General features: G+C 43.0%; 1 protein-coding gene across 3 annotated transcripts in view; it reads right to left on the bottom strand.

Annotated features, from left to right (window-relative positions):
- DIS3L2 (DIS3 like 3'-5' exoribonuclease 2) overlaps positions 1-20,051 on the bottom strand; it is a 270,593-nt gene that overhangs the window by 176,382 nt on the left and 74,160 nt on the right. For all 3 annotated transcript variants that reach the window (XM_074963408.1, XM_074963406.1, XM_074963407.1), the window contains one exon: positions 9,111-9,345. In XM_074963408.1, the coding sequence (XP_074819509.1) occupies positions 9,111-9,345 (235 nt within the window). The remainder of the gene's footprint in view (positions 1-9,110; positions 9,346-20,051) is intronic.

Raw genomic sequence — 20,051 nt, 5'->3', positions numbered from 1 at the left:
AGTTTTCTCCCTGGCTACTAGGATCTGACAAGTTTTTGAAGCTCTGATTATACAGCTCAACAATCATCAATTTGGCATTATTGAGAAAAAAATATTCTCTCCTATAGTATTTACCATGGGGATATATAGCATATACATAGTCTTCCGCATCAGTTTTTACTGATTTTTCATGGATAAATTACCAAGGATTTTTTATTAAAGGAGTTCAGTTTTTACTGATGTACACCCGTTTATCAATCCACTCAGTATTTCTTCGGGTACTTATTTTTGTTAAGCACTAAAGCTTTACACAATTGTTGTGCCCTGCAACTCTGAGATTGAAGCAGTTCCACCATGTAAAACGAAGAACACACACACAGTGGAGGTCAGAAAAATCAAACAACATTAATATCGCGCTATGATAGGCTCACAAGACGACGCTGCCCACCTATTTCTTTGTGTCCATTTAGTGTGGCACTGAATTTTAAACAATCAGTCCTCCACAGATAGATATCTAATGCCCCCTATCCATCTGGATACCTCCTTTAGTGCCAATCTCCTTGAGGGTTTGGATGGATGAGTCTGGGTTTTTCTAGATCCCCACACAGCCAGTCCTGCCCTTTCCATGGCTGGCTCCAGACTAACCCCAAAATGGCTTCTCACCCCACCCCTCCTACCAGGGCTCCCAAGGGAGGGCATCTCACTCCCTATTGGTCAGGCTAACTCTTCTTCCCAGGCTTTCTCTTATCAATCATTTCACTCTGCCCCTTTCTCACTCTGCAGGCATACCTGCAATCTTTCCCCAAACCAACAGGGCCCTTGTTGCTCTAAATCAGGGCTGGCCAACCTGAGCCTGAGAAGGACCCAGAATTTACCAATGTACACTGCCAAAGAGCCACTATAATACATCAGCAGCGCCGCATCAGCTCCCCCCCGCCCCCGCTCCCAGCACCTCCTGCCCAGGGCAGCCCCACCAATCAGCGCCTCCACCTCCCTCCCTCCCTGCACCTCCCGATCAGCTGTTCCATGACATGCAGGAGACTCTGTGGGGAGGAGCGAGGGCATGGCAGGCTCAGAGGATGGGGTGGGGTAGAGGCAGGGCCTGTGGCAGAGCCAGGGGTTGAGCAGTCAGCACCCCCTGGCACATTGGGAAGTTGGCGCCTGTAGCTCCAGCCCCAGGGTCGGTGCCTAGCCAAGGAGCTGCATATTAACTTCTGAAGAGCCGCATGTGGCTCTGGAGCCACAGGTTGGCCACCCCTGCTCTAAATAGTCTCTCTCCCTGTCATAACCATACAGCTAAGGGTAGCCTAGAATTCCTCCTTACCTGTAAGGGGTTAAGAAGCTCAAATAACCTGGATGGCACCTGACCAAAAGGACCAATGGGGAAAGAAGATACTTTCAAATCTTGTGGGGGGGAAGGCTTTGTTTTGGTGTGTTCTCTGGGGAAGCAGAGAAGCGTCAGATCAGAAAACTCCTTCTCCTATAAACCATCCTAAAAGTCTCTTATATTACAAATTGTAAGTAAAAGCCAGGCAAGGCGTGTTAGATTATCTTTTGTTCTGCTTGTGAATTTTTCCTTCTCTGGAGGGAGGTTTAGTCCTGTTTTTTGTAACTTTGAAAAGTTCTGCTGTGTCTTTGAATCTTTTGTTACCCTGTAAATTTATTTTCCATCCTGATTTTACAGAGGTGATTTTTACCTTTTTATTTAAAAATAAAATCTTTCTTTTAAGAGAACCTGACTGATTTCTCTATTGTCCTAAGACCCAGGGGGTTGGATCTGTGATCACTTTGTAAACAATTGGTTAGGATATTATTCTCAAGCCTCCCCAGGAAGGGGGTGTAAGGGCTTCGGGGGACATTTTGGAGGAATAGGAACTCCAAGTGGTCCTTTCCCTGATTCTTTATTAAATCACTTGGTGGTGGCAGCATACCATTCAAGGGCAAAGAATTTGTGCCTTGGGGAAGTTTTACCTAAGCTGGTAGAAATACGCTTTCATGTGGGTCCCCACATCTGTACCCTCGGGTTCGGGGGGCGGGGGAAACCCTGACACTCCCCCTCTCGGTTGCCCAGCAGACTCTGAGTCTGCCCTTGGCTCCCCCTTCCAACCAGGAACAGTGTGCCTCTCCCTGAATTACCAGCACACAGAGCCCCAGGAACCTAGACAAGCTCCTTGGGGTTTACAGATAGGTAAGGTAAAAAAATAAACATGGAGCAAAACCGCAAATCTATGCCTGAGTACCAAGAAGAAAAACAGTGCTTAGAAATTTTCAAGAAAAGTGAAGATGGGCGTGAAGAGGAAGCATTGCACTGCAAGTACTGCAGTACTGAGGTCAGTGCTCACACTGACAGACTAAAGAAGCTTGTCAAAAGCAAGCAACACAAGAAGCTTAAAGAAGAAAATGAGTTTTGGGACCGTCAATATCTGGAGCTTTCACCAGGGCTTTAATGAAAGAGAGGACACAGTACGATTGTATCAATGAATTTTTGTGTGCGCTCTTTCTTTCGCTGGACAACAACTGTTAATAGCAGAGGGGCCTATTGGTGACTTTGTGCAACAATCCAGTCCAGCTGGAAAAACCCTTCCTAATGCAGACAACCTCACTCATAAGCATCTGAAAGAAAATGATGCTTTAGTATCTAAACTGATGGAACGAATTGATGGAAATGTGGCATCTGGTCTGATTTTTGATGAGTCTCCTGATGCTTTGGACCCTCCGATTCTTGTCCTTTTGTTTTTGTTTTTTTATTTCAAAGCAAATAAACCCGCATAGTTTTGTGCCGATGTGACATTCATCCCCTCTGCTGACGCAGCAAGAATGGACATGTTTGAGATGTACCAACTAATCTGGGAAAATGTGGCCACAACTAACATAGATTCTGCTTCCTAAATTTGCATGGGAGATTAAACTCAATTAGAAACCGGAGCTGCTACGTATATTTCCTGTCCTGCTCATCTGATTAACGTTGCACTGTCAGCTACAGGAGAAATGAAAGACGTGAAATCTTGCATCATTGGATTCGGGGTCGTTTTCAAGCATGCGAACAAACTGAAGGCTTTGTTTTACACAGTGCGAGACGAGTGCAGAGCCAGATGCCAGTTACCTTCCCCTAACATTTCACATTGGTGGATGAGTTTGTATTTCACTGCTTGTCCTATAAATAACGTGTGGACTGTGCTAATGCGTCTCCTAGATCATCTTGATCTTGAGTTCATCTTGATCTAGATCATCTTGAGTTTGCTGGTTCTAAAGCAGAAACTCTGAAGAGACTGGTAAATAACCAAAATGCCCACCAGATTCTATGCATCAAGGTAGCGTTCACTGCTGAAAACTTGGCATCACTGTGTGGCACAGTAAACGCTGGAGTTTTCTCTGACTACTGCCAACACATTTGCCAACACAGACATTTACCAGATCCTGACAACCAAATCTCAGCTGAACTGAGCACAAAAGCTGCAGGAGAAACATACAATGAGAAAACCCATCCATTTCTAAAAATCCTTCCCACCCCAGAATACAAGAACCAAAAAAGCGTTCAAAAGCTTCAACACAATGCTCAGCGAGAAATAGGAGACGACCATGGTCCATAATCTGAACCCCAAAGTGTTTGGTGCTGAAGATTCTTTCTGGAATGTCATCCAGGTGTTGCACCTCTTCCTCAAGGTGAATTTTGCAGCAGATTATGACATTATGCCAAAGTGTTTCAACCATTTGCCACTAAAGATGAAATTTCAAATCTGAAAGGGGAATTTACTACTTACATGAACTTGCCTAGCCCTGACAATGTGAAACTGGATGTGCTGGCTTTTTGGAACAGCCATCAAGACACACCTTCCAAATTCAGCAAAGTGGCATGGCGAGCTTTGAGTGCACCCCCTGGATCTATTGACGCAGAGCACTTATTTTCAAAGCTGGACTACCTCCAAGACAGCAAGACGCTCAATGTGAGTTTGAAGATACTTTGAAGAAAATTACTTGAGCAGATTTCTGAACAAACTGCTAGCTCTGAGAGAGAAAAAATATACCTTTGTACATTTAAAAAAAAGTTTCAAATACACTGTAGTAAAATGTATATATTACAAAAGATTTTTTGTTTCCCCCCCCCCCATTTTATCTCAGCTTTAATGTTTGGAAAATAAACACTGAAAACTCACCCCCTTTTTTTTAATCAAATAAAAACTAAAAACGCGGAACATTACATATACAACGAACACTACAAAGCTTGCACTACAAAGATCAATGGGAAAGTGGGTCCCAAGTATTCCAGAACAGTGGCCTACAGACGGTAACAATAGTTGACAATTTGGCCCCAGATAATTGTATGGGATAATTACAAGCCTTACCAAAGTTATTAGGGACTTTACTGACTATATTTGACTTAAAAGATGGGGGTTGTCTTACCAGCTGTCCTAATGGTTTTATACTGATGTTGAATATTTAGGTGGAGAGGAGTGAGCTAATCCTACTCCAGCTACCTGCAAAGTGAGGCCATTACAGCTCTTACCCAGGCCCAGTTGTCCTTTTCAATTCATGGCAACGTATGTGACTAGATCTTTCATTACACATTTAGCTGAGTGAGCTCAGCATACTTGCAGAGTATATCCTCAAACACAGCAGAACGATTTTTTGCTCAAACTTAAGGCAGAGAACAAGCCCTAAAAGTTTGTGCTTATGAATTTAGTTTTTGAAAAGTTCAAGCAAGTGGAAAGAAGGCGTCAGGAGGACAACCCTAACTACAGTCACTGCCACTGGTATTATTTTATTGAATCACATGTTTGTGAGCGATCCATGTGGACCTGGGATAACCTGTGTATGTGGTCAGCATACAGTGAAACCTCTTAGGAGCAGAGCTCAAGAACCCACAATAGATTTGTTGGCCAAGGATGGGTTTTGGCAAGATGACAGTCCTTTACTAGCTTTTATGAGAGTGCGTGCCATTCTCACAGTCCAAACTGCTACTACTTGCACTGCTGATGTTTCCTTATCAGCACGTCTGAAGAACTGCTTCAGTATCTGATAAGACTGGCTCAAGTTCATGTGAAATTCAGATTACAGAGGAACATAAGTGAGGTGATAACACTGTAAAATAAATAAATGTTCTGTACACAGTCACGCTTTTCCTGGTTTGGGGCAGATCTGCAAGGTTTTACTGAATGCAAACACTTATACTAAAAATATAAAGTATGAATTTTTTTTAATTGCAACATTAACTGGTGGAGATGCTGCAATCTTGTTAACAGCTTTATACCAAGAGGCAAGTGAATGAAGAGAAAAAAATGAGGCTAGCTGAGCTCCCAAAATGTAACAGTATTTGTATCATACACCCCCTTTATACATGCAGTTGGGAGGTGGGAACACAGAAATCAAGAGTTCCTTTTACATCTGTGCCCTCTCTGATATGGGGATGCTACAAGTTATCTAAGCAGGGCAGAGAAGCCATCCAAGTCCCAGTGGACTAACCTAACCTACCCAGGTGGCCCTTTCTTAGCACAATGTCCTGACATAGTCTGAGACTCACTTCGCCTCTCAAGGATATGGCTTTGCCCTTTAACCTTCTCAGCAAATGCCATGAAGAGTCTAGTATATGCCTGAATGGCTGGGTCCTAGCCAAATAAAATAGGTCCTCATGACATCCAGTGTGTGACGTTTCATTTAACCCAGGCTGGAATACAATTTAGGGAAGAAAACCTGGAAGTAAATAGACTGATGTGGAACTCAGAAGCCACCTTACTCAGAAACTTCATGTGCGGCCTGAGGCCTCTATCCTCATGAAAGACTGCTGGGTAGAGGAGGAATAGGAGGCCTGCCACGAAGGGCCGGATCTCCCCTGTCCCTCTGCCTGACATGATGGCTACCAAAAAGGCTGCCTTGATTGACAGGTGGTAAAGAAAACAGGTAGCCAGTGGCTCAAAGGGGAAAATCATTCATCCAGTTAACACAAAGTTAAGGTTGCAGGAAGGAATGGGTTGCCTGACTGGTAGGAAAACATGTGAGCCCTGTGAGCAATCTCTATGCCATGCGGTGGAAGAAACCGGCGTAGCCTAATACAAGAGGATGACATGCAGATATCACTACCATGTGTATTCGTAATGAGCTAAGGGAGAGAAATGATTGTTTTAGGGAAAGAAAATGATCCAGAGAAGGGTGACTGAAGTGCAAGTGCTTGCTTAGACCTCTGCTATACATGATTGTGAGAGCTGGTCCTTTAAAGGAACAACTAAGAAGTAGATCTATTTAAAATATATCTATCTATCTATCTATGTACTGGATACCATGGACAGTGAAGCCACCAATAAGTGATACTTTCCAGACTTTGCACAAGTTGTTGATCCTTTGTTCTCACCACCACTCAATACACTCTACGTACAACAGGTATCTAATCTTGTTTACTACAGCACTTACGCCTAAACTAAGCCGTTTGTATGCAGTGAGGGACACTTGAACTGGGCAAGGGTCCAATCCCCCAAACACACGGGCACCAGTCTCTTTACTCAGGTGAGTAGACCCCCACTGAGTCCAATGGAACTACTTGGATGAATAAAGTTACTCATGTTTGGAGGATCAGGATCCAACCTGGTGGTACTATTATCTGAGGCCAAATTCTGCCTTCAAAATGTGACTATGGGGTTCTTTTTAAAAATGATTTGAGCTGCACGTGCACATTATGGGGACAGAATTGGTCCCAGCAAGTCAGCATTGACATGTCACAGTCCTTTCTGCGACACTATCAGAGATGCAGCAATAACTGTGTCTGGAAACTGGCTATGTGAACCAAAATCCTGGATAAGTGAGGATACGTGGAACAGCATGAAAGAAAGGAAACAAGCCAAACCAAACATCAACTGCTCAAAAATAGCTTCAGAAAAAGCAGCAGAAAAAAAATTCTAATTAAAACAAAGGATAAAACAGTAAAAGCAGCACAAGAAGAGACAAGAGGAAATATATGGATAAGATCACCAAAGAAGCTGAAGTGGTTGCTGAAAGAGGAACAGTAAAACACTTTATCAACTCAGCAAGGTTCTAACTGGCAAGTTTAGATTAGCCATAGGGCTTGTTAAGGATAAACAAGTAAAGACAGAAACAGCAGAAAAAGAACAGAGTGATGGGCAGAGCACTTTAAGAAGTGCTAAACAGACCAACTCCACAAGAAACTACTGACTTTGACAAAGAAATTAAACACCAGAGCTGGACATCTTAATGTATCACACCCCAAACAAAGAAGGTACAATAAAAACCTTAAAACTTGGGAAAGCTGCAGGTGAAGACCAAGTCACCAGGAAAAGTTGAAAGCTTGTAATGATGAGACCACTGATAAAAATCACCAAACTTTTCAACAAAACTTGGGACCAGGAAAAGCTTTCAGAACAACAGATAGTCAAGAAAAGTGACCCTAGCAATTGCCATTACTGGCAAGGTGCTGCTCTCCTTTCAGTGACAAGCAGGGTCTCTGCAGTATCTCTGAAGCAGGTTAAAGGAAGCAGCCTGAGGCAAAGCTAAGGGAAGAGAAGACCAGATTTTGACCTGTCAGATCATGTGTCAACCAGATTTTCACTCTAAGAAAAACCACTAAGGAAAGTGCCTAGTGGCAAAAATCCACTCATCATAAATGTCAACAGATTTTACGAAGGCATATGACAGCTTCCATCTTAGTCCAGGCGGCAGCATCTTGAAGTGTGATGGTATGTCAACAATAATAATTAACAAGATCAAGACTTTATATCAAGATGCAGTTTGCACAGTGAAAGTAAACACAGACCTGAGCTAATGGTTTGACAGATATTGCTGTCAAACAAGAAGGCACTCTCTCACCTCTGCCATCACAGCTTAACACTAGAAGATTTAGATTTTGCTGATGAGATAGCTCTTCCAAGCAACCAGTCAACCAACATAAGCAAAAATGAAAGACTGTCCAGCTTCACAAAAAAGATGGGGTAAACAGTTATGAAAAAAAAAATCTAATGAGAACCCGAGCAACCCCAACTCAAGCATTAAGTTAGAAGGCAAAGGAATACAAGAGGCGAGGCAATACACATACCTTAGTGGTAACATGCAAGCCAATGGGGACGTCCAGAAGGAAATAATGGCACAAATTGGCAAGGCAGCAGCTGCAGTCACCAGTTTAAGCAAGATTTGGTCAATAATAATGCATGGCTTAAAGACAAAGCCACAAACCTTAAACTCAATTGTTTTTTTTATATTTTAACATACGGATGTGAAAGCTGGAAACCCATCAAGAGTATGGAGAGACACCTGATGCCTCAAGAAAGTAGTAAATATTAAACTGAATTAATTTATGACAACTGCTGAGATCTGTCAGAGCTCAACAATCCTGTCTCCAATACTATCCAAAGAGATGATGGCAATATCTTGAACGTGTGTTAAGAATGAAGCCAGCGCATCTGCCATGGCAGGCATGCTGTTGGGCAGCTGGAGGAACATGTAAAAAGTGGCCAACAGAAGGAATCCCTCCATCAAACATGCTTAGAGAGGGAAAACATATGGGACTTAATAAAAGACATCCAAATAGTGGCCCCAAACAGACAGGAATGGTGGAACCTTGTTTGAGCCACTGAATCCTTCCTGTGACATCTGATGGCACAGGAAGGATTCAGATTCAGAGTAACACCACTCCTCTTCAAAAGGATCATTGATTGCTTGAATTTTTTTTTAAACAAATCAATTTATTTTTCAAAGACCTGAGTTACAAAGAACATTCAACCGTGCAATGCAAGAAAAAGCCAAAGGAATTTAATTCTTAACCCCAATGTGAGGAATACAGATTAGAAAGCCTGCCTGGGATGGGAGGAAAAAGCTATAGCAACATCTTGAGTCAGATTGCGAACCGCAGCCACATGCAGCACAGGAATCTCAAATATAAAGGGGTGAATTTTGTTCTACAGATTTACATTGAGTCAGTTGAGGCTGCATAAAAGCCAGCTTTCAATATCCACTCAGAACCGAACCTATTGACTAGTTAGGGAGCTTAGCATGGCAAGCACAGGAGTGGTGACACATTAAACTTCCATGTTGCACCTTAAAGCTTGTAGCAAAGCAAAGCAGCAAAAAAAAAAAAAAAAAATACTTCAAGTTCGCTGATATCAAAGTTTAAGACAGCAATCTGACCCACTCACCCTTTTCACTGGTATCCACAGAAAGTTTCTTAATGTCATCAGCCAGCACATTCTGTGAGTTCTCTTGTCCATTCTCTGCATCATTATCATCAAACTGAGCCTCTATAATGACATCCGGACTCTCAGCATCTCCTTTCACTGGCTCTCGAGGAAGGCAAGTCCCCAACAGCTCCTCAGGGACATCTGATTCATGCGTCGCTTCTGTCTCTTTGTCACTGCCATCTGGCTTTATTACCTGAAGAAGCAGGGGGGAAGAAGATGCATGCTAAATCATTGAGCTGGAAAAAACACTATCTTCCTTTCTCATCTGTGACCTGGGGGCGGGGGAAGAATGTATAATAGATGGCTAGTAAGATTGTCAGGCAATTAGATGCAGACACTGCATTATGGACAGAGGTTCCTCTCTGGGAAAAGAGGGGAGGAAACTCTGGGGAATAACGTGGCTTTTGCAATACACCTACTGAACATTCCTACAGTTGATACCTACCTCCCACATCCAGAAGATACCCAGTAAGGGGCACTCATCCTAAAGCAGAGGGACAGATGCATATGGGGAAACTTCACAGGTAATATAGCAAACTAAACCATGAACAAAAATACCTCTACCAATAAAGTGAGAGAGGCTGACAGGACCGGATAGTGTACTCTTTCTCAGAATGCAGAGCCAGTAACTGTTCCATGTGTGACTCTGGGGATCAGAATGGAAGCCATCAGACTGGAACTCCACATGCTACCATTCTAAGCCCCTCTTGTTGCCTCAAGCTGTCATGTCTTGCCCGTTCTCTGTGCAGAATGTAATTTGGGATATTCCATCTCAGCAATAACTGAAAGGCCAGCTAAAATTCACATGTATCTCTACAAAGAAACCGTGCTTTCAGATTACATGTTTATGCTTCAGTGCTTTATAATATATTTGTTAGACTTCCTCTGCCTCTCTCTTTTTGGTATTCATATTGCTTGGGAGTTTCCCCATGCAATTAACACTCACCTGGAGGTTTACAATTCTTTGTATTGCCAAGCTAGAACATGAGAGCACTTCATAATACCAGTAGACAGGCAATGGGAGCCCTCGGACATTCAGCAAAAAGCTTGTCCATTGCGCTAAATATGGTAGATTCTTGTCATTTGGAACCACTGTAACTGACCTCAACAGGTGCCAGCTGAAGGCAACAATATTAAACAAGAAAAATGGCATCTAAAAGAGCTTCAGAGATTTCTGTTTTAGTGACTGGAGAACAAATAGATCAACCAATGTTCTGAAGGCAAGCTTTTCAGGATTTCAGACATACTACAGAAGTACTTTCAAGCAGTGCCCATGTCCTTGTAATATTTTCATAATAGGTAATAAAAATAAAATCAATTTTAAAAGGGATTAATTTCAAATTATTTTTTAAAAACTAAAATGACATTATTCTGAATGCTCGTTACCTTTCATGACTCAGTGCTTTTCATCTTCATCTTTGCTTTTTTTTAATGTATATAGTTTGTTTCCATAGCAGGTTTTGAATTAAACATTACATTGTTTAAAAAAAAGGGGGGTGGGGGGGAAGTCTGGCAGAAGGCGCAAAAGTGACTGATTATTAAACCTGGCTACATTCAGCATATAAAATACTGACACACAATGATCTGGGCAAGAACAGTCTATTAGATTAGCGAACTGACAGGGCTCCACACGCTAGTGACTGCCAGCATGGCTATCCAAGAAGAAAACTAGTGTCAACAGTAACATTTGGACCCTAACACAGTCAGATGTGAATGTGCTCAGCTCTTAAATTTCAATCACACCAGAGCTTCATTTTCTTCAATGCATGCAAACTCCACCTGAATTGCTCTTTTCCCTTGAGACAGTACAAGTGATGGTCCAGAGTGCTAAACTATAAATCCTTCTATATCCACTACAGCTAGCAACATCAAATATATTGGAATGATAGTGACTGCTCTTCTGAAGGTGTGGCACAGAAGAGATTAACACCTGATGACTTTGTGTGGAATTAGAAGAAAGGACAGCTACTGCATTTTAAAAGTACTACACATGATTTCCCTGGATTTCCCAAAACTTCTCAAAGTCATATCCACTCACCGCTGTCACTGACTAGTATAATATTCCACGTGTGGAAATCAAAAACCCCATTTACATTTTGTACCTAGAGGGAATGGATCACTATCACCTATACCAGGTTTATTAGTACAACTCAGGAGTCCACAGAACTTGGATTTAATGATTAGGGACCTCTGCACAGGGCAAACATCAGATCAGTTTGGGCTACCTAGCATAGATTCATAGACTGCAAGTCCACTGTGATCACCTAGTCAGATCTCATATATAATAAAGGCCATAGAATTTCACCCAGTAATTCCTGCAGCAAGTCCACAATTTTAGGGACCCTGTATGACACGAAAGTACAGTTCTCCATTAAAATTCATAAAATCAAAGGCTAATGGGCATGATCAAAAAGCTACGAGGTAATATGAGTGCAGCAAGCAGACTCCGTTGCAACATCACCCTTAGGTATTGAATAGCAGCACATTTGATCATCACAACAGATGAAATTCTTCTTATATGCAGGTTTCAGAGTAACAGCCGTGTTAGTCTGTATTCGCAAAAAGAAAAGGAGTACTTGTGGCACCTTAGAGACTAACCAGTTTATCTGAGCATAAGCTTTCGTGAAGCGAGCTGTAGCTCACGAAAGCTTATGCTCAGATAAACTGGTTAGTCTCTAAGGTGCCACAAGTACTCCTTTTCTTCTTATATGCAGCATCTAAAAGTCATAATGTAGTTTCATTTCATGTTTCTATTACTGTGGTTCATACATGCTGTCACACTGGTAGACCAGGTGTCAGATCTTGCCAAGCCTGCAAGCATCAGCTGAGCACTGACAAATTTATAGCTGGAAACTAGGTCAGCTCACCTGTATGTTAGTTTTCAGAGTAACAGCCGTGTTAGTCTGTATTCGCAAAAAGAAAAGGAGGACTTGTGGCACCTTAGAGACTAACCCATTTATTTGAGCATAAGCTTTCGTGAGCTACAGCTCACGAAAACTTATGCTCAAATAAATGGGTTAGTCTCTAAGGTGCTGTATGTTAGTGTTGTTCAAGATACATGTCAAACTTGTAAGGATGGGTTTAGACTCTATAAAATGCTTGAGTTGTTGCATGCATTATTCTTACTTGTAATATCTGTATCCCAGGCTATAAGGTAATATCTAAGTTTTGCTTTGTAACTGTAAAAATGCCTGCTCTGAACTTGTGAACCCAGACAAGAGGAGTGGTTCCCTCGCCCATTGAGAAGGGCTGTGGAGACTAAATTGGCCATTTTGAAACATTGTGATACAAAGACTGGGTGAATGGCTACATGCATGAAAGCTCATCCCACCAGCTTGAATTTTGGGAGGAGGAAATAAAATAGTTGACAGGAAAATTCATCTCTTTGCTGTCTGGACTCTCATGAGGCTGAAGCTAGGAAACAGAAGCAGAGATCCCCAAAGTCAACCTGAGTTAACTCTACAAGACATTCAGTGCTGACAAATTACAACTCTGTCACCTTTTGGAACCACAGACTAACTCATCTGTGTATATACAAAGTATATATACAGATGAACAGCACACTGATACACAAATGCCCTCCCACCAACAGCACAAGAAGAAGAACTCCACATGGACTCCTCCTGAGGGTCGAAATGACAGTCTGGACCTATACATAGGGTGCTTCCGCCAACGTGCACAGGCAGAAATTGTGGAAAAACAACATCGCTTGCCTCATAACCTAAGTCGTGCAGAACGCAATGCCATCCACAGCCTCAGAAACAACCCTGACATTATAATCAAAGAGGCTGATAAAGGAGGTGCTGTTGTCATCATGAACAGGTCTGACTACCAAAAGGAGGCTGCCAGACAACTCTCCAATACCAAATTCTGCAGGCCACTTTCCTCAGATCCCACTGAGGAATACACTAAGAAACTGCACCATCTACTCAGGACACTCCCTACACTAACACCGGAACAAATCAACATACCCTTAGAGCCCCGACTGGGGTTATTCTATCTACTACCCAAGATCCACAAACCCGGAAACCCTGGACGTCCCATGATCTCAGGCACTGGTACTCTCACTGAAGGACTGTCCAGATATTTGGACTCTCTACTCAGACCCTATGCCACCAGCACTCCCAGCTATCTCCGTGACACCACTGACTTCCTGAGAAAACTACAATGCACTGGTGATCTTCCAGAAAACACCATCTTCGCCACCATGGATGTAGAGGCTCTCGACACAAACATCCCACACACAGATGGAATACAAGCTGTCAGGAAGAGCACAACTGGTTGCTGAGCTCTGTAACTTTAACCTCATGCACAATTATTTCAAATTTGGTGACAATATATACCTCCAGACCCGTGGCACCGCTATGGGCACCCGCATGGCCCCACAATATGCCGACATTTTTATGGCTGACCTGGAACAACGCTTCCTCAGCTCTCGTCCACTCACGCCCCTTCTCTACCTATGTTACACTGATGACATCTTCATCATCTGGACCCATGAGAAGGAAACCCTGGAAGAATTCCACCACGATTTCAACAGCTTCCACCCCACCATCAACCTCAGTCTGGACCAATCTACACAGAAGGTCCACTTTCTAGACAACACGATGCAAATAAGTGACGGTCACGTTAACACCACCCTATACCGAAAACCCACCGACCGCTATGCCTACCTTCATGCCTCCAGCTTCCACCCCAGACATACCACATGATCCATTGTCTACAGCCAAGCGCTGAGGTACAACCGCATTTGCTCCAACCCCTCAGACAGAGACCAACACCTACAAGATCTTCACCAAGCATTCTCAAAACTACGATACCCACTTGAGGAAATAAGGAAACAGATCAGCAGAGCCAGACGTGTACCCAGAAGCCTCCTGCTGCAAGACAAGCCCAAGAAAGAAACCAACAGAACTCCACTGGCCATCACATATAGTCCTCAGCTAAAACCTCTCCAATGCATCGTCAGTGATCTACAACCCATCCTAGACAACAATCCCTCACTTTCACAGGCCTTGGGAGGCAGGCCAGTCCTCGCCTACAGACAACCTGCCAACCTGAAGCATATTCTCACCAGCAACTACACACCGCACCATAGTAACTCTAACTCAGGAACCAATCCATGCAACAAACCTCGATGCCAACTCTGCCCACATATTTATACCAGCAACACCATCACAGGACCTAACCAGATCAGCCACACCATCACTGGTTCATTCATCTGCACATCCACCAATGTAATATACGCCATCATGTGCCAGCAATGCCCCTCTGCTATGTACATCAGCCAAACTGGACAGTCCCTACATAGAAGGATAAATGGACACAAATCAGATATTAGAAATGGTAATATACAAAAACCTGTAGGAGAACACTTCAACCTCCCTGGGCACACAATAGCAGATTTAAAGGTAGCCATCCTGCAGCAAAAAAACTTCAGGACCAGACTTCAAAGAGAAACTGCTGAGCTTCAGTTCATTTGCAAATTTGACACCATCAGCTCAGGATTAAACAAAGATGGTGACTGGCTCGCCAACTACAAAAGCAGTTTCTCCTCCCTTGGTGTTCACACCTCAACTGCTAGAAGAGGGCCTCATCCTCCCTGGCTGAACTAACCTCGTTATCCCTAGCCTGATCCTTGCTTGCATATTTATACCCGCCTCTGGAAATTTCCACTACATGCATCCGACGAAGTGGGTATTCACCCACGAAAGCTCATGCTCCACTACGTCTGTTAGTCTATAAGGTGCCACAGGACTCTTTGCTGCTTTTACAGATCCAGACTAACACGGCTACCCCTCTCAAGCTATACACAGTATGTTTGCCTGCTTTAACCTGTGAATAACTCTCATTTCTTTTTCCAGGTTAATAAATCCCTAGTCAGTTTACTACAGGATCGGCTACAAGCATTGTCTTTGGTGTGAGATCTGAGGTACAAAATGACCTGGGGTAAGTGACTGATCTCTTAGAACTGGAAGCAAACTGAATTCTTTGTGATCTTTGATGTAAGTGACCATTTATCACTTAGTCCAGCTTTTCTGGGTGGCAATATAGACCGGAGAGCCCAAGGGGACTCTCTGTGACTCCTTGGTAAAACTGTTATCGTGCTTCAGGAGCTCACATTTTGATACTGGGTTAGTGAAATCTATTTACAGAACTTACCACCAGCTCGTGGGGTCTGCGCTGCTTTTTGACAGTCTGTCATGAGGTTGGCACTCATGGCCGTGAACCACTCCAGACAGCAGGACACATGCAGTAATACTAAAAACTTTTATAATTGTATATTTAAACTACTTCTGTTACAGTCCGCTAATTTGCAGTCTTTCTGGATGAGTCTTTCCGATGCCTCTGACATTGTATTTACTGAAAAGTAGGGCATTTCACACTGTTATGTAATCATGGAGTGAAAGGATGCAAAGTTAAGGTTTCTTAAAGGACCTCAATTCTGGATTTCCTGATTTTTGCACAAAGTCTCAACCCCAAGGTTGTGTTAAGAGATTTTTGGATGGTTTTTACATTGAAATGTAACTTTTAATAAGCATTTTGTTGAAAGTCAGCTGCTCACTTGAATGTCTGATCCTGAAGATAGCGGTTGAATAGATTTCCTGCAACTTTCAACAAACATCCTCCCCTGAACAAGCATCAAGGTTCTGCCACACCATGATTTTGGAAAGTCATAACCCTCTAAAATAGAGGCTTTGAATGAAAGTACCATCTCAACCACAGAGGATAATAAAAACAGCTAGTGAGCAAGTGCAACTTGGCATGGATAAGTGAAATCTGTACAGCCTGATGGTCACTTCTCTGTATTCTGCATGGTTTAGAAGTAACCATAAATTCAACAATTGTCCTTACTTGTGAGGAATTAATTCCAACAAGAAACTGAACCAGGAAACTTCATGTCTAAAAGCATTAAGACTACCTATTGAGTTACGGAAGAGACTGCTTTCTCAGTCAGTAGTAATCCTATGAGGCCTGTTCCTCATATTCCATAGACTTTCCACATACATAGTCTTATATCCATACAATGACAAAGGCCGGTCCTGTTTATTCTTTGAAAAATCTTGGCTTTTCTAGTTACTGCCCTTCAGTAGCAATGTTAATGATGCCCATGACCAGCCTACATTTCACAAATTGAAATTATTCGACTAGACACCACTGAAATATTATGGCCTGCCCCAATGGAGCCCTGTATCACTAAGTATGCACATTGTGTTGTGCACATAAGTGGATTATGGTTATGTGGGGCCCTGGGCCTGAGCCCTCCCCACCCCTTCCACATGCAGTTTCCCACCCAGACAGACACCCATCAGCACTCCTGCTGGGGAGCGGGGTCGAGGCGCAAAGGCTTCCCCCGCCCACCTGATGCTCCTGCTGGGGAGCAGGGTTGGGGCACTGGGGTGCCCATTTTTCCAGGACCTCTCCCCCCAATTGGTCGGGGGGCCCTGGGCATGGGCCCCGTTGGCTCAATGGCTAATCCGCTATTGGTTGTGCAACTTAGTACACACAGAAGGAAGCATGAAGAGTCCTGCCTCATTTAAGTCTCATTCAGTATGCAACTCAATTAGCCATACATGCATGAACAGGGCAGCTTTCACTCAGAATGTCGGTAAATACTAGCTAAAACACACTGCACCCAGGTGCGATTTTGAAACTCATACAACTTAGTTAAATCAAAAACACTGTCACCAGAACACTCGAGGGCAGTTCTGTTCTACCAGGTGTGTAGCTGCCCAGGATACCATTACTACCTCAAACAGGAAAAACCTTCAAGTTATTACTTAAATAGCCTACTGTATAGGTGCTCAGTTTTCAAAACCACAATAATTTATTTCCAAACAGAATTGCTTCAAAAAGGTCAAAGGCAGCATTTGTCTTCATTTTCAAAGCCTAATAGCTGTTTTATATTGGCGCACAGGAATCTCAATTAGTGAGGGCATATTTTCAACAAATGAACAAATTTCAGTTAGACAACAAAAGAGCCTGGCTATGAAATTTAATAGACAAGCCACATGTGATCAGCTGGCAGCCCTAAGGAGATTCTTATTAATGTCTCCGCTTCCGAAGTGCTCATGAGACAAACCAAAGTAAGAAGCCTTGCAGTGACCAGGAAACATGTCCTCTCAGGGTACAGATAGTATTTCCCTAGGGCCCATTAGGTTTCTACTGAGGTTCTGCAACTAGACCAGAAGCAATTCAACATTTTAATCAATGAACTGGAAGTAACCATCAAGTCACAGCTGATAAAATTTGTGGATGATACGAACACAGGTGGAATGGTAAATAATGACGAGGACACGGCAGTCAGACAGTGCAATCTGAATCACTATGGTAAGGCCATACCTAAGGATGGGGGAGTGTATCCTGGAAAGCAGTGACTCTGAAAAGGATTTATTAGTCATAACAGACAAGAATCTCAACATGAGCTCCCAGCGTGATTCTGCTGTAAAAAAGGCTAATGCAACAATGTACAACCAGAGGAAAAGTAAGTATGAGCAGGGAGGTGATTTTACCTCTCAACTCGGAATTAGTGAGACAGATAGTAGAATACCACATACAGTTCTGGTTTCCACATTTTTTAAAGGCTGTTCAAAACTTGGAGAGGGTGCAGGGAAGAACCACAATAATTACTGGAGGGCTAGAGAAAATGTCTTACAGTGAGAGATTTCCACTTAATTTATGAAACAGAAGATGGTGAGGTGATATGGTTGCAGTGTATAAGTATCTTCATGGGAAGAAAATACCAGGTGCTAACGTGCTCTTTACTGTAGCAGAAAAGGGCATAACAAGAACCAGTGGCTGGAAGCTGAAACCAGACAAAATTCAAATTAGAAATAGGACAATCTTTTTATAACACTGGAACAATCTACCAGCGGAACTGGTGAATTCTCCATCTTGAGACTCAAGACCGGATGCCTTTCTGGTAGAGAAGCTTTAGCCAAACACAAATTATGCTTTAGTCATACAAAATGATTGGGTTCAATACAGGGGTAACAGGGTGAAATGTAATGGTCTGTGATATACAGGAGGTCAGGCTAGAACCCTAGATGATCTGGCGGTCCCTTCTGGCCTCAAACTCTATGAATCCCTGAAAAATGATGAGTTACGCACATGCATGAGGCACAGAAATCAGACCGAACAAGTTTCATTTTGAATTAAGATGTGACTGAAAACAGGGGGCTTTGAATGAAAATACCATCTCAGCCTTAAACACAAAATCGCTACCACAACAGTAATACAAACACCACATTTCACACCCCTATTGCGGAACACCCGCATCCATTGCACCATCAGTTTTTTCCATTTTAAACTGGACTTTATTCTGAAAAAAACCCCAACAAAACAAATGTCTGTTCTTTTTCATTCCTGCTTGGCTAAATAAAATACGGGACTTCCAATAAGGGGAAAAACACCTGTCCCCATCACCTTCCATTCCTGCTGTAATCTCACTTATTATACCAGATGGCACTGGCAATGGAGAGTAGTTAATAAAGGCAACTGGCTTCAGTATGCGCAGTTAAGAGATTCCTTTTAAAACACACCAATAAGGTTAGCGTTACAACACTTTAATTCTAAGTCACTGGAAATATGCATGAAAGGCCAGCAGAATGGCTATAATTTTATTTCCCAGCACACACCACAACTGGATTTGATAAATGTGCAAACATCATCCAGACCCAAATTGCTCTTATTGACCGTACAAAGCTATTTGCCTACTAACAGGGCTTTGCTGTACTGATTATTATTAATACATTACATGCATAGTACTATCGGTAAGCCACTGTGGTGCCGTTACAAGGATGAAAGCTTTCGCATTTCTCAATTCATATACCAAACAACGTTACATTAAGAAATGTTCCTGGTCTTCCCTAAACTCATCACAACAAACAGACTTGGAGTCCAGGTCAGGGAATGAAGTCCATACAACTCATGTGGGTTTGGCATATCAATGTCTGACAAGACCATCCACAGTTTTGAAGGCCTCCTGAAAGCAACCCACCACACCTGCTATACTATAGGGACAGCAGGGTTATTTCTTAGCAGTTTTCTATGTGCTCTCCTGTTTTTCCCCAAAATTCTGGGGAGTTGAGCAAGACCGGACATGTATGTTTTCAAAGCCAAGTGTAGAGAGATCTGGCTGTGGGACTGTTAAACTGGTTAATTTCTAAAATTTACCCACTTGCACCCACTACCAAAGTCCTCATTCACACCAAGCTCTCCATTACCACCTCCTCTCCAACCTCAGAGTCTAGTTAACATGCAGCTCCCATGGCTATATCTTCCCTGTAGTTAACTCAGTGATTGGCACCCACATCTGAGCACACAGGTCAGCCTAGGCTAAGTGTGAGCAACCACAGTGCAAAGCCATACACAAGTGGCTGGGTTCTCACAGGTGCTGCTCTCAACATCTGTGTCACTAGCACTTCTTGGGCATACCCCATTGCTCTGTGTGCTGCAGTAAGCGGACCCCTTCCGGAATGCCTTCCCAGGGAATTGTGGAAGAACTTGTCTGTCCTTCTGGAAGCCCAGGGGGATTGTGGTATGGCATTGCAAGACTATCAGCACTCGAGTGAGCAAGGCCTGCATCCTCATGGCAAAGTGAGCAGCTTACCAGCCCACATGAAAACATCACTCGGGTTTTAGCCGTCAACTCCAGATGAACCAACTAGCCTTGGTTGAAAACACCACTAACTCAGGTGACAGGATTTGGTGTGTAAACAAGAGGGGGAGCTGGAGCAACACCCGAGTAAGTGCCCAAGTTAATACTGCAGTGAAGACATACCCCTAGAGATTCAGAGATTCTCAGGCCAAAAGAGGTCACTGTGATCATCTAGACCAGGGGTGGGCAAACTTTTTGGCTCAAGGGCCACATCTGGGTATAGAAATTGTATGGCGGGC

Source organism: Natator depressus, chromosome 9 (genome assembly GCF_965152275.1).
Source record: "Natator depressus isolate rNatDep1 chromosome 9, rNatDep2.hap1, whole genome shotgun sequence".
In the NCBI taxonomy this organism is placed as follows: Eukaryota; Metazoa; Chordata; order Testudines; family Cheloniidae; genus Natator; species Natator depressus.
The sequence above is the reverse complement of the archived record's forward strand: the minus strand, read 5'-3'. Positions and strand labels throughout refer to the sequence as shown.